General features: G+C 44.9%; 1 protein-coding gene across 4 annotated transcripts in view; it reads right to left on the bottom strand.

The window, feature by feature from the left end:
• The window catches only part of MITF (melanocyte inducing transcription factor), a 214,931-nt gene extending 202,491 nt beyond the window's left edge, over window positions 1–12,440 (bottom strand). For all 4 annotated transcript variants that reach the window (XM_014793684.2, XM_004419912.3, XM_014793686.2 and 1 more), the window contains exon 1: window positions 12,241–12,440. In XM_014793684.2, coding sequence (XP_014649170.1) covers window positions 12,241–12,344 — 104 coding nt within the window. In that variant the 5' untranslated portion in view covers window positions 12,345–12,440. The remainder of the gene's footprint in view (window positions 1–12,240) is intronic.
• Window positions 12,441–13,070: the final 630 nt, after the last annotated feature.

The following is a 13,070-nucleotide window of genomic DNA, read 5'->3' as shown; positions in this document are numbered from 1 at the left end:
CTTTCTGAGTCTAGATTACAACTCTCTTTTGAGATTGGGGCCAGGGCTCCTTATAGTAGTAAAGCTAGGTTAACTCCAAGTTACTCAGAGATCACATTTAGACAACCAAGAATCCTACCTGGTTTCACTAATGTAGATCTGATAGCTAACTTTCTAGAAGGGATTTCCTCTTTTTTTTTTTTTTTTAATCAGTGAATGATTATCATCAGTGATCATCTCTGGCCTGACCACAACAAGCGACACTCCATTTTTTACTAAATGTATTCAAATCCGGGAATTTTTCATTCCAAAACAGCAATACAAGAATAATTCAAAATGGAGACATCGGATTTATGGTAAAAGCATTAGGGCAGTGGTTCTCAAACTTGAATGTGCATCCGCAACCCCTGAGGGGCTTGTTAAAACACAGACTACTGGGACCCATCCCCACAGTTTCTGATTCAGTAGGTAGGGTCCGAGAATTTGCGTTTCTAACAAGTTTCTAAGTGATGCTGAAGCTGCCGCTCCGGGGGCCACATTTTGAAAGCCACTGCACTAAGGTGGTGGTGGTGGTGGATATGCTATTGCTGGGAAGTGGGGTGGTGATTTTGCTCAATGAACTTGGATTAGGAAGCATTGCATAGACGTGGGATTCAAACAATGTATAAGCTCGGGCAGTCCCCATTCAGGTGGCAGAAAATCCAAATTAACCATACTTACTCAGAAAAGAAATGTATCGGCTAAATAGCGGAAAAGTCCAAGGATAGGCCTAACCAGGCCTACCAAGGATAGGCATGACTTGATCCAGAGGTGAAAACGCTACTACTAAGACCACGGCAATGATGGCTAGCTAGCCACCAAAAACGTGTTCTCTTTTCTCGGATAGAGGTGTCACTGCCCACTGGGTTCTATACTTCCCTGCTCCCTCCCCTGCATCCAGATCAGACATGAGACTGGTCCTTGCCAACAGAATTTTAGTAAAAGTGATGCCTGTCACTTTTGGCCCTTAGTTATGCCTTCTCTTCTTTTCCTTTCCACTACTGGACACAAAGGACTCTAGGGTCCTAGGCAACGGCAGAATCATAAGACTGAAGGATCCTAGGTTCTTGATTTGCTATATGGAGGAAAGTTCCCTGCCCGTCAGGAACTATGACACCTATGACTATTGAATGCCACTCTGTTACAGCAACTAACATTAACTTAATGTAAGGACTTGGTTTTTCTCTGCCTCCAAGGGATGGCTTTCTTCTAAAGCTCAATATCCTCCCAAGCTCAAGATCAATAGAAATAAACAGAGAATCTCTTTCTGTTAGCACCCAAGCAAAAATCCTAGGATTCGTTTTCATTAATCAAGATGCATCTCCCTGAAACCAATCCCTGCGATGAAGAAATATGGCCGGGCCTGTGTCAAATTCTCCACTCCTGGAGCCATGAAACAGAAGCACATGGGCTGAGCATGTGGGAAGGAGTTGTTACAAGAATTTGGAAAAGAAGGCTGGCCCAGCGGCGTAGTGGTTAAGTTCGTGCACTCCGCTTCGGCGGTGCAGGGTTCTTGAGTTCGGATCTTGGGCGAGGACTTATGCATCACTTATCAAGCCATGCTGTGGCAGGCATTCCACATGTACAATAGAGGAAGATGGGCACAGATGTTAGCTCAGGGCCAATCTTCCTCTGCAAAAAAAAAAAAAATTGGAAATGAGACTATAGGCAGGCAAAATAAAATTGTCCACTAGAGGAAATATGTAGGGAAAGGGAAGTTAGCTGCAGTGAGAACTGATTATGAAGACATCAGCTATATGAACTCTAGAGTGAAAAAAGAGGGTACACTAGGCCAGCAGAGGGACATATAGTACCACTGACTCTAAAAACAAACCCCAATTAACTGTCCTTGCCATTCAACCCCCACTGTTAAATCACACATTTTGGTGCCTGTGATACTATGACCAAGCAAGCACCATCAAACTCTCATTCATTTCTGAATCAACAAAGATTTAAAGCTTCCATATGTAATCAGTATCATTGGAATTACATTCCAAGATCCCATCATTTAGCATTTACACGTCTAGCATTTATCTAGATAAAACATTATTAGTGTTTATCTACCTAAAGACCAGTGGATAAATGACCACGCTAAGATGACGCAAGGTGTGGTTCCAAAAAGTCTACACACCGATTGTCCAACACACCACAAGGCTGTGGCCAATCTCTCACGAGTTACTCTCCAAGCATACTTCCTTGCAGCAAATGCGTAAACTTTTATTTGGAATGTCACCAGGAATCATGCCAGTTGCATATATTTTTAGGGACTGTTTTACATAAGCTTGTAAACTCTTCTTTTAAAAATAAATAAATAGAATTTTCAAGAATGAATAGTTGGTGTCATCCTCTTCCCTTGAAAGTAAATGATCCTAACTGGCCAATACTATTTTAAGGTTTATTCACAGACATTCTTTGCCAAAAGCATTATAAATTCGTTGCAAAGGGTTCTATCGGCCAAGGTGCCAATGTTCTAAATTTAGATGGTGTGGTTATGCAGGCTCAGGAATAAAACAGAGCAAAGCTGACCCTGAAATAATACCTTTCCATATTTTGCTAAAAAACTTGAAATGCTAAAAATTAAAACAAAAATGGATGTAGAAGGGATTGTTACAATATCTGTGTGTCTGTTCATGGACTCAATTTTAGAGTACTATCTCCAGCTGCTTGGGACAGACATATGCAAGAGAAACAGCGTGGCCGCATCTCACTGAGGTCCTCTGCTAGACTTTAAGAGGATTTGGCACTAGGTTCCGAGTTCAGTAGGGAAATCATCTTTAGGATTTCTATGTGCTCTTCCTTTCATCAAGTTTCAAATCTCCAGTTATAAAAATAAAATGTATATTTTGAAAAACATGCTTCTTAGAACCACGTAGTATTTAGGAACATTTTACAATAAAGGTACCAAAGTAAATACAGCATTCCTATCTATCTGTCATCTCATAATTTCATATATAACATTAGCCATCAGGCTAAAATTTTCCCTGCATCAAATCTTCCCACCAAAGCAAGTTAAACTTCCCAGAAGGAAAACCTGCTCTACAAATACAAGGTATACATACTCCCAACAGTGGGGACAACCACTTTTCCCATGTTGCCCTTGATCATATAAGAAAATAGACAAATGCGTGTGAATGATTCAGCAAGTTATCTCACTTTGGGGAAGGGGCGGGGGTGGGGAGGTTGAAGGCCAGAAAGGCCTTCCTAAAATTGCTCAATAACCCACAATTTTCTTATAGAAGAAGAGGATTCCACCAGTATACTCCATAGACCTATAACTCACTACATTTGGATTTAAAACATTTACTCTCACAAGACCCAGGATTTTCCCTTTTGAAAGTTCCACTCCACGGGTACTTGAATCAAAGTACACTGCTCCTGAAATTCGAATGCTTTTAAGTTTTTTTTTAAGTAGTTGAATTAAAAATACGCCATTGCCTGCACATGTCAGCATTGATGAAAGCTTGAGGTGGTGTGTGGGAGGAGAGGCTTCTTCTTTTTTCTTTCTGCATCAACACTGACATTTTCACATCAGTGTAGACAGGAAGCGTGATCTAGGGGCTGAAACACAGGACAGGGAGTCAGGAGTTCTGGTGGGTTATTTGTGGTGTGTGTGTGTATATTTTGTTAAATCAATCTTAGGCTGGATGTTTGAATCTTAGGTTACTTGGACCTCTCCTTTATACCAAAAAGTAATTCAAAATCCAGCCAAAAACCTTTCCTAAGCTAAGCATAAGGGAAGTATGGTCGGACATAAATGATCTCAACGCAACAACGGGGAGAAGAGCAAGGGGACAACTCAAGTAAGATGATCCTAGAGGGAAGAAAAGATAATAAAAATAACAACACCCATCTCCACTTCTAGTCCAGGGTTAGCTTCATAAAGACAAGCATAAATCTCTGACTCACTCAACACTAGGAAAACACTTAAGACCAAGTTATAAACACTTACAGGGAAGATTAATGTCTGTATTTCTTTCTCCACTATTCCTTTATTACCTTAAACCAATCCTATATGTCTTCCTGAACACCTATAAGGTCAAGCCTAATGTTAGCTGCTTGACATGCACTACCTTTTATCTTCACAGCAGTCTTGCAAAGTAGCCATTGCCCCATTTTCCAGAAGAGGGAACTGAAGTTCAGAGAGATTGGGTAACTTGTCCGAAGTCACACAGCTAGTAAGTAGTAGCACCAAGATTTGCACATTTATTTCAGACATTCAGGTCTTGCCTCAAAATCACCTCCTCCAAGAAGTCACTCCTCATGACCCAATTTAATAAAGCCCCCTTCTTTCCCAGTCACATTCTATCAATAACATCCTATTTTTCATAGCACCAAAAATTATCTTGTTCATTTAACTGTGTCCCCATCTCCAAGATGGAAGCACCATGTTAGCAGGAAGTTGGCCTCTCTGGTTCTACATCTGACTCCCTACGGCCAGCACAGAACCTGACACACTACAGGAGCTTAATAAATAACTGTGGTAATGGGGGAGAAAAAGGAAAATAAGAAAAATGAATAAATCCAGGTCCTTCTGACCCTAAAGTTATACTGCCTCCGCTTAAAGTGATTGAGGGACGTTTTAGAAGCGACTTGGGGAGGACAGTAGGATCCTCCTGATTTTGAGGTACAATTTACTTCCCTGTTGGGTCTTTCTCTCACCATCACCCCACCACTCCCCCCAAGCACTGCATCCTTTTCAGCCTGCCCTGGTTGAGCTTCCAGCTCAGATGGAAAACAGCCAATGAGCGGTATACCAACTGTAACACACTCAGCACAGTGTTTAGCCCTTGAGAAGCCTCCAGAAATGCTGGAGGTTGAAGAGAAGAGCCTCATCGTTCTGAATCTCGGGAGAGATGGCTCATGTGAACACTCCACAGGTGTACTTCTTTATTCTTCATGGCATGCATGAAAGCCCAGTAGCGAAAGAGGGAGCAAAGAAATAAGGAAGCCATGTTTAAGGACCAAGCTAGAGAAATGAGGAGCCTGGTTCTCCTCCCCAAATCCTCAGGAACAGAAAGGAGGTGAAGGAATTTCAACAGAGATCCCACACTTGCTCGCAGGTCTTCTTGCCCTCAGCCCTCATCTGCCTCAATAAAGAGGCAGACTTCATGACTTGGTGTAATTCCTTGCCCTAGAGTACACAACGTTCACCAGACTCACAAAAACCTTCTTATAAACTGCAAACTTGTCTACAATATCAAAAGACTGTGGTGACTGCATTTAATATCTTTGACCCGTCTTCTTGATTATTTTTTCCAAATAATGCATACTTGGAGTTGAGTCCAACATATTTTTATAATTTACTTCAATGAGACAAACCTAACAGCAAAGTACATTTTATACTTAAAACACACACACGAACACACACAAAAAAACAAATGAAACTCTTGCTCACTGTCCTTGAAAAATGACAAAAAAAAATTCAGCTAAGGATTTTTTTTTTCCTATTATTTATCCTAATACTGCCAGTTCTGAAACAAAGCAGTTGGAGGGAGAAATTTAGTAACTTTGATTTGTCCCAAGATACATTTTTTTACACTGAGGTCCTATTCCTGACAGTAAGCACATGTGACCTGTTCTAAAAAAAGGATATTTTCCACTTCTTGCACAACTGGAGCAGATATAAACATCAGCCTGTGCAAACTGCACGGCAGAACTCAAAGGGAATTAAAAACACACACACATACATACACTTAAGTAAATTCTATAAATAGCAGTACTCAGGAAAAGGAAATCTCCAATAACACACAAAACCAACACTTAGAATCCCACTTTAATCAAGTTCTCCATCTAATCATACCACATCACTAATTTGCATAATAAGATCTGAACACCTGCCAGGTTAAGGCACCTCAATATGTCTATTTTGCTTCAGATACATTTATACAGGCTTTAGTTATTGTTAAGAGAGGGGAAAAAATTGCAATCATGGTAAACTAGAGAAGAAAGAATTGATATTACTTACTAACAGGTGCTAGGCACTCTGCAAAGCACTTTTACACATTTTATCTCAGTTTTAACACTTCTACTAATCCTAAAAGGACAGTTCCACTGATCCCATTTTACAGGTAAAGAAATTGAGACTCCTAGGGGCTAAGTGTCTTGAACACAGACATAGCAGTTAAGTGGCAAAGCCGTGGGCACAGCGCATAAGCACAGCTCCCTCTGAACCTGTCCACGTGCACCCAGTCTCTCTGCCACCACCAGGTGCCTGCACACCACGAGGAAGAGCTGGGACCCTAGTCAGAAGTTGAAAAGACAACCACAAACCCTAAAAGTCTGTTTTAAGATTATGCCCTCCAAGGCATTTAACATTCTATTTACTGTTGTGGAGAAATATGTTTGAGTATTGCTTGACCTTCAAGGCCAAACTCAAATATCCCTATTTGTTCACAAAATCGGCCCCCAAATTCCCTTCCTCCATTAAATTCCCATTGCCGATGCCCACCTCCCCACGGTGATCACACTCTGTCTCATAAGTTTCGCTGGATCCATGCGTTCTCTTTCCCTCATCCACTGAGGTGAGCTTTGGAGAAGGAGCAGCACAATGCACCTTGGCATTTCCCAGCGTCAGCACAGCACACCTTTTATACAGTACAGACTAGCAGACAAGAGCCGGAGGCTAGAGCCAGACGGCCTCCATTTAAATCCAGGCCCATCTGCTTGCTCTGCCTCAGTTTCCTTCTCTGTAAACTGAGAACGATAAAAATACATACACCCAAAGTGAAAGTGAGAATTAACTGAGTTAATACAAGTAAAATATTTAGAATCGTTCCTGGCATGGAGTAAGCACTGTATAAGTGCTACCTGTTTTTAAAATTATAATCAGGGCCAGCCCCGTGGCTTAGCGGTTAAGTGCGCGCACTCCGATGCTGGCGGCCTGGGTTCGGATCCCAGGCGCGCACTGACGCACCGCTTCTCTGGCCATGCTGAGGCCGCGTCCCACATACGGCAACTAGAAGGATGTGCAACTATGACATACAACTATCTACTGGGGCTTTGGGGGCAAAATAAATAAATAAAATTTAAAAAATAAAATTATAATCAATATCATTACTGTTTTTATTTATTATCATTACCTCATGCAGGTTTTGCGAGATTAAGTTAACACACATAAAACAACTTAGAACTGGGGTTAGTACGTGCTCAATAAATGGTAGGTATCATTATTGGTGTTAATTTGCACATACTAGGGTTCAATAGATACACGTTGAACATGAATTTTTATGTATATGCTGATGCCACAAGTGCTTTTTTTTAACCAGCATAAAGAAACTGTTACGGGTTGGATCAAAAATATAAAATTAAGAAACTTATCTGAATACCTCATTAGGAAGAAAGCAAAAAGAATTTACTAAAATTGGGGTAATTTTATTGCATAACAACACTGGCCTTAGAGAAGAAAGCCAGAGTAAACCAAATGCAAACACTTTTCAGAATGTCAGGACTCATCAGGATAATAAAGGCTAATAAAGAAAATAACAACAAGAACAATATCCGCTAATGTTTACTGAGCAAGTACTATATTGCAGGCACCATGCTAATACTTTTCCCAAGTCACTGCCACAGTTAATGTTCTCAAGACCCGTAGGAGGCAGGCCCCCATTTGCCAGATGAGGAAACTGAAGCTAGAGGTCACCCAGGCTGCCCAAGGTCATCCAGCTAGTTAGGGACAGACAGTGATGCCAGAACAATGCTCTTAATCTCCATGCTAGTGATTCCCTGCAGACTGAACAGACAGAACAATCAAGAAAACTTGCAGAAATCAATAAAAGATTGAGTTTTGTTTTTCCAAGAATGGATTATCATTGCATAAATGAAAGGGTATTTTTAATAGGAAGACAGGAGGGAAAATCTCAGCATAAATCCAAGAAAGGGCCGTGGTTTTATACCGAAATATATGCGTGTGAGTGTGCGTGTGACACGATAGTCTTTGTCTTTCTCATTTCACCACAAACCGGTGAAAACTTCACACATCTCTCTATGAATCAGCATTTGGGAACCACTGCTGTATCCCGTCCTGCCATTATAAACCTAACACTTTCGTTCCCATTTCTAATTTGTAGGAAGTAACAGTCAGCTAAAACATTACTAAAAATTTGAGCAGAGAAGAAACTAGAATTAGACGAAGCCAATTCTGAAGTCTGTCCAGGAAAGGGGCATTAACAACTACAAAGCCGCAGAATTGAGCACGGAGTAAACCAAACAAAAAGACTATGACCTTGAAAGAGGCTACCATGTTTTAAAATGGTTTTTTCAGGTCCCAAAGACCTACAGAAACTTCCTTCCCTGCTGGGAGCTCATTCAATAGCTCCACAGCTGTTTCCCTGACGTGACAGTGCCGACGTGTGAATTCTGGGTTCACCTTCGATATTCAGCACTTTTCCCCTGCACCCACCATTCAGAGCTCATTCCCAGGAGAACACACCGAGGTTTCAAACACCTTATTGGGAGAACCAATCTGCAAACAATTCTTCATAGAACCTTTTCTGGTCGTGTGTGTCTTCCTACGACACAGCTTTGCCACTCAACATGACCAAAAGGGGGCTCACATAAGCTAAACTGAGCAGCTTCACGTTCCTAAAGGCAAGGGAATCTGGGTTAGGAATGAAACATGTCTTTCCTCAGGAAACACTTGCACATCTGAGCTTAGCCCAAAGGAAGAATACATAAATTCCTCTTTGGTGAGACCCTGGTGGATACCTATTTTAAAAGACACGCAATGTTGAATGCAAAACCAAAACCAAACACCTCCTCTTGAGTGGGGTACCGACACATCTTCAAATGACAAATCGCTGTTGTGCCAGGCATCATTCCAGGCCAGACATTCTGAAACACGGGTGATTCTGCCCCTATGGACATTTGGAAGTGTCTGGAGACATTTTTGGTTTCACAACTGGGGAAACGGTGCTACTGGCCTCTAGTAGGTAGAGGCCCGGGATGCTGCTAAACATCCTGCAATGCCCAGGACAGCCCCCACGACAAAGAATTATCCAGCCCAAAATTTCAATAGCACCAAGGCTGAGAAACTGTCAAACGCTCTGGGGACCCAACAGTAAACAAGGAACAGACTGAAATCCTTACTCCCTTGGAGCTTGCAGTCTTGTGTGGAGAAACATAAAATAAAGCTAACATATTAGAAAATTATAGAGTAGATTATAATCTAAGTACTATGGAAGAAACAGAGCAGGGCAGGGAAGATGGGAGTTTGGAGGGAGAGCAATTGTAAATAGCATGGTCAAGGTAGGCTTAATGGAAGTGACATTTACAGGAAGACTTGAAGTTGGTGGGGGAGTGAGCACTGTGGCTCTCTGGGCAAAGGACCGTCCAGGCAGAGGGACCAGCAAGTACAACATACAAAGGCCCTGAGGTGGAGGGGTCTGGAGTGTTCCAGGAATAGCAAGGAGACCAACCTGGCTGAAGCAGAGGGAGCCAGGAGAGTGGCAGCAAGCGAGAAAGTCAGAGCTGACAAGGAGCTTGCCCAGAGAGGCTGCTTGTGCCAGTTTAAGGATCTTGAGTTTTACTGAAACTAGGAGCCACTGGAGGGTTTTGAGAAGAGAATGACATGATGTAACACGTTTTAACACAGGGTTTCTCAACCTCAGCAGTGACGATTTGGGGCCAGATAATTCTTTATTGTGGGGGCTGTCCTGTGCACTACAGAATGCTTTGCACCTCTAGCCTCTACTTCCTAAAGGCCAGTAGCAACCTCCTTCCATTGTGACAACCAAAAATGTCTCCAGACATTGCAAAATCGCCCCCAGATTGAGAACCAATTTTAACAGGAACATTGTGGTTGCTATGTTGAAAATCCACTGAAAGAGGGTAAGGGTGGAAGGCAGGAGAGCAGTTAAGAGATTACTGCATTAACCCAGGCGAGGGCTGGTGCTGGCATGGACCAAAGAGGTAGCAGAGGAGTTGGTGAGAAGTGGGCAGATTCTGGACATATTTTCAACTCCAAGATACAATCCGGAGAACACAGTTCATAGATGAAATGGCTACAGCAGCCTTAAGCTTTCAATTTCAACTTTTTCCATCCAAGACTTACAAGAAGGTAAGTGCCCCAGCAAAGACTTAAGACAAAAAGCCATGAGGAGGCCCTGAAAAACGTGTGGCCCTTTTAAAGTCACACAACAGATGTCGATGACAATACGTTAGACAACTGTGGAAAACAGTATGGGGGAATTTTGCCAACCCCATATATTTATTCACAGATTTTATTTAACTGGTTTATTTCAAAGAGCATGTGTCTGCTCCACAGACAAGTTTTACAACAACTTTTTTAATTTAGCTTTCCTCTCCATACCGGTTCTGTCCCGCACCTGTTTCTAGCTTCAACGTGTGAAGCCACTGCTTCCCACGTACGCACATTTTTCCTTACATGTGCTAGCTAGCTGCCGAGGACGTTCACCCTTGCAAGTAATTTTTTGCCGACTCTGAAAAAGAGCAGGCCCAAATCCTTCAACATGAGTTTCATGGCACTCATTTAGGTTTTTCCAGATGGTATTTTCCTCACTCTCTCAGTCATTTAATTTATGTATCAGCTACCATCAAAAATGTTCTAAACAGTCCGGTTAATTCATTTCTTTCAGGACTACACACACACGCACACTCACTCCCTCATTCTGGTCATGCAAGCATTTGCTTATAGAAGCAAAAGCAGAGACTGCCTGGTAAAACACTGGTCCCTTCAGCCGAATGCAGATAAAGCCCCAATGAGCATAACCAACAATACCCTTTACACAATATTACTCAAAACCCCCAACCCCCAACACACACAATCTATGCTCACACACAAAACAGCCATTATGAAGAAAAACCACCAACTAAAGGCTAGTTTTATGCATCTAACTGCATAGGAGGTTTCCTTCCAATCTTGGTGAAGCATCAGCAAAGTGGCTGCTTCAGCAACCCGGTCGGTGGGTGTGCTGTTCCCAGATTTTCTTCCCCAATTTGGTTTCAGTCTTGACATTGGCTGAAGGAAACAAGCCTGGCTCTGCTTTCAGCTAGAGCAAGTACCAGCCTCCTGTGCCCCAGAAGCAAAGATTACACCACCTCACTCCTAACTCAGCTGCCTTTCTTCATTCACCCTGATTTCTGGACCCACTCCCCGTCTGCCAGCCAGGTCCATTCACCCAGGCCCTACCCAAAGCCAGGGGCAGGCAGGAAGGTTTGAGAGAGTGCTGAAGCATTGCTGAACCTTCCAGTTGTAGCCTTATCTTACGTCACAACTGAGAGGGGTGGAAATGAACCCTTCTCTGCTACTACAGCCTCAAATGACCATCTCCCTCTTAGTGAACAATGGGAATGTCCGGAGTGCCACAGGACAGAAAGGAAGATCTCCAACGCATTCCGACAGATGAGTGGGAGTGGAGGTAACATAGAAAGTGGGCACTAGAGATGGTGGGGCGCCAGACCTGCCAGTGTCTTCACTCCTCTCCTAAAAAGTTTTTGAAGTCCCCAGAGAAATAAACACGTGTCGTTGCCAAGCAGGGGACACTCCCAAAACCCTCCAGTCCCAAGGCTTTTTCCCCTCCAGGTAAGGCCTGGATTTGAATGGGACTCTATCGCCCAGGGAGTTTAACCTGGACGAGGAGACACGCCCCCTCGCTGCCCCTGGCCCCGCCCGCGCTCGGGAGCAGCCTGCGGGAAGGTGAGAGGCGGGGCTCAGAGAAACCTCACCTGGAGGCGGCCAGGGGCGGGTTTTCCCACAGGGACCGGACTCCTAAGAGGCGACAACAGACAAGCTAATTGCTTCCCTCGAACGTCGCGCCTCAATCCACCCCAAGCTCTCCCTCTCCAAGTCGTCAGCCCGTTGAGATCTTCAAAAAAGGGCTTCACTAGAAACTCTTCTTCCCTCCCTTCCACCGCGACTGCCTCCCGGCCCGGCGCTCCTCCTCCCCCACCTCTGCTCCGGGTCGCTCCCCAGCCCCCACCCGGTCTCGGCAGCTGGTATCCCCAGCCAAGGGTCCCCTCGCCGCGGCGGGCGGTCCCGGGCTGCCCGCCGCTCCCGCGGAGTGCGCTTCGGCGGAGACCCCCCGGAGGCGCACCGGCTGGGCGTGCACGGCCCCCAAGTGCGGGGGGCAGTTCGCCCTCTGCCCCGGGGCAAGGGCACGGGGTCCTTGTCCCAGAGCCCGGCCAACCGGCTTTCCACGCCCCAAGGTGGGAGGCGCGGGGCCCCCCAGCCGCCCGCCGCGCCTCCCTCCAACTGTCACCACTCACCTGCTCTTCAGGGGTTGACTTTTGAGTTCGTAATAGGTTTTGGGCTCTTCGTGAAACTCCTCCCCGACTTCGAAATCCGGCACGATCCCCGATTCCGACTGCATGGCTCCCGCTTCCCGGCCTTCTACTGCTGGAAAGTGCGAAGAGAACCCGGGGGCGGAGGGAAGGTGGCGGGGCCTGGGTCCCCCGAGCGGCGCGCCCCCGCGCTGTGCCGAGCTCAGCCCCTCACCCGCGCGCGGCCGCCCGCCCCAGCGCGGTGAGTTTACACTCGCACTCGGGCGGGAGGGGCCGGCGGCCGAGCGCTGCCTGGGATCTGTAGTTCGGTCCGGGCGGGGCATTCCCGGCTCGCCAGGGGAGCAGCTCCCGCGAAAACTACAACTCCCAGAAGGCCAGGCGGGGGCAGAGGCAACGTGGTGGACACCGCTAGTGCAACTCCTGTTCGGATTCATTGTCAATGTCAGCAGCTCCTCTCGCTTGTCTCTCCCCGCTTACTTCAAGGGTACAGACTTGGCTATTTAATATTAATAAGAACGGACTCAGCCCTGTTCTCCTATCGTCATCCCGCCTCCCAGCTCAGACACTTGAGAGGGCACGCCAAGTCGTTATTAAAGACAAAAAAAAATAGTGAAGTGTTTTGCACTACAAAGTTTTAGCCTTCAAGCCTCCCTTAAAATAAAAGGTCTTCCTATCAGCCTGCGTGCTTCCCAGCGCTGCTGCGACATATCAGCTTGTCCTCGGATTGGAACAGAGTGGAGGAAGTTTCCTTCACTTTGTAATTAAAACACTGTAGAAAGTGTTCTTGTGCGTTTCATTTCTATAACTAACCCGGA

Source organism: Ceratotherium simum, chromosome 5 (assembly GCF_057802395.1).
Source record: "Ceratotherium simum simum isolate JZ-2026a chromosome 5, ASM5780239v1, whole genome shotgun sequence".
NCBI classification, from domain to species: Eukaryota; Metazoa; Chordata; class Mammalia; order Perissodactyla; family Rhinocerotidae; genus Ceratotherium; species Ceratotherium simum.
This window is presented reverse-complemented; position numbering and strand designations above follow the sequence as displayed.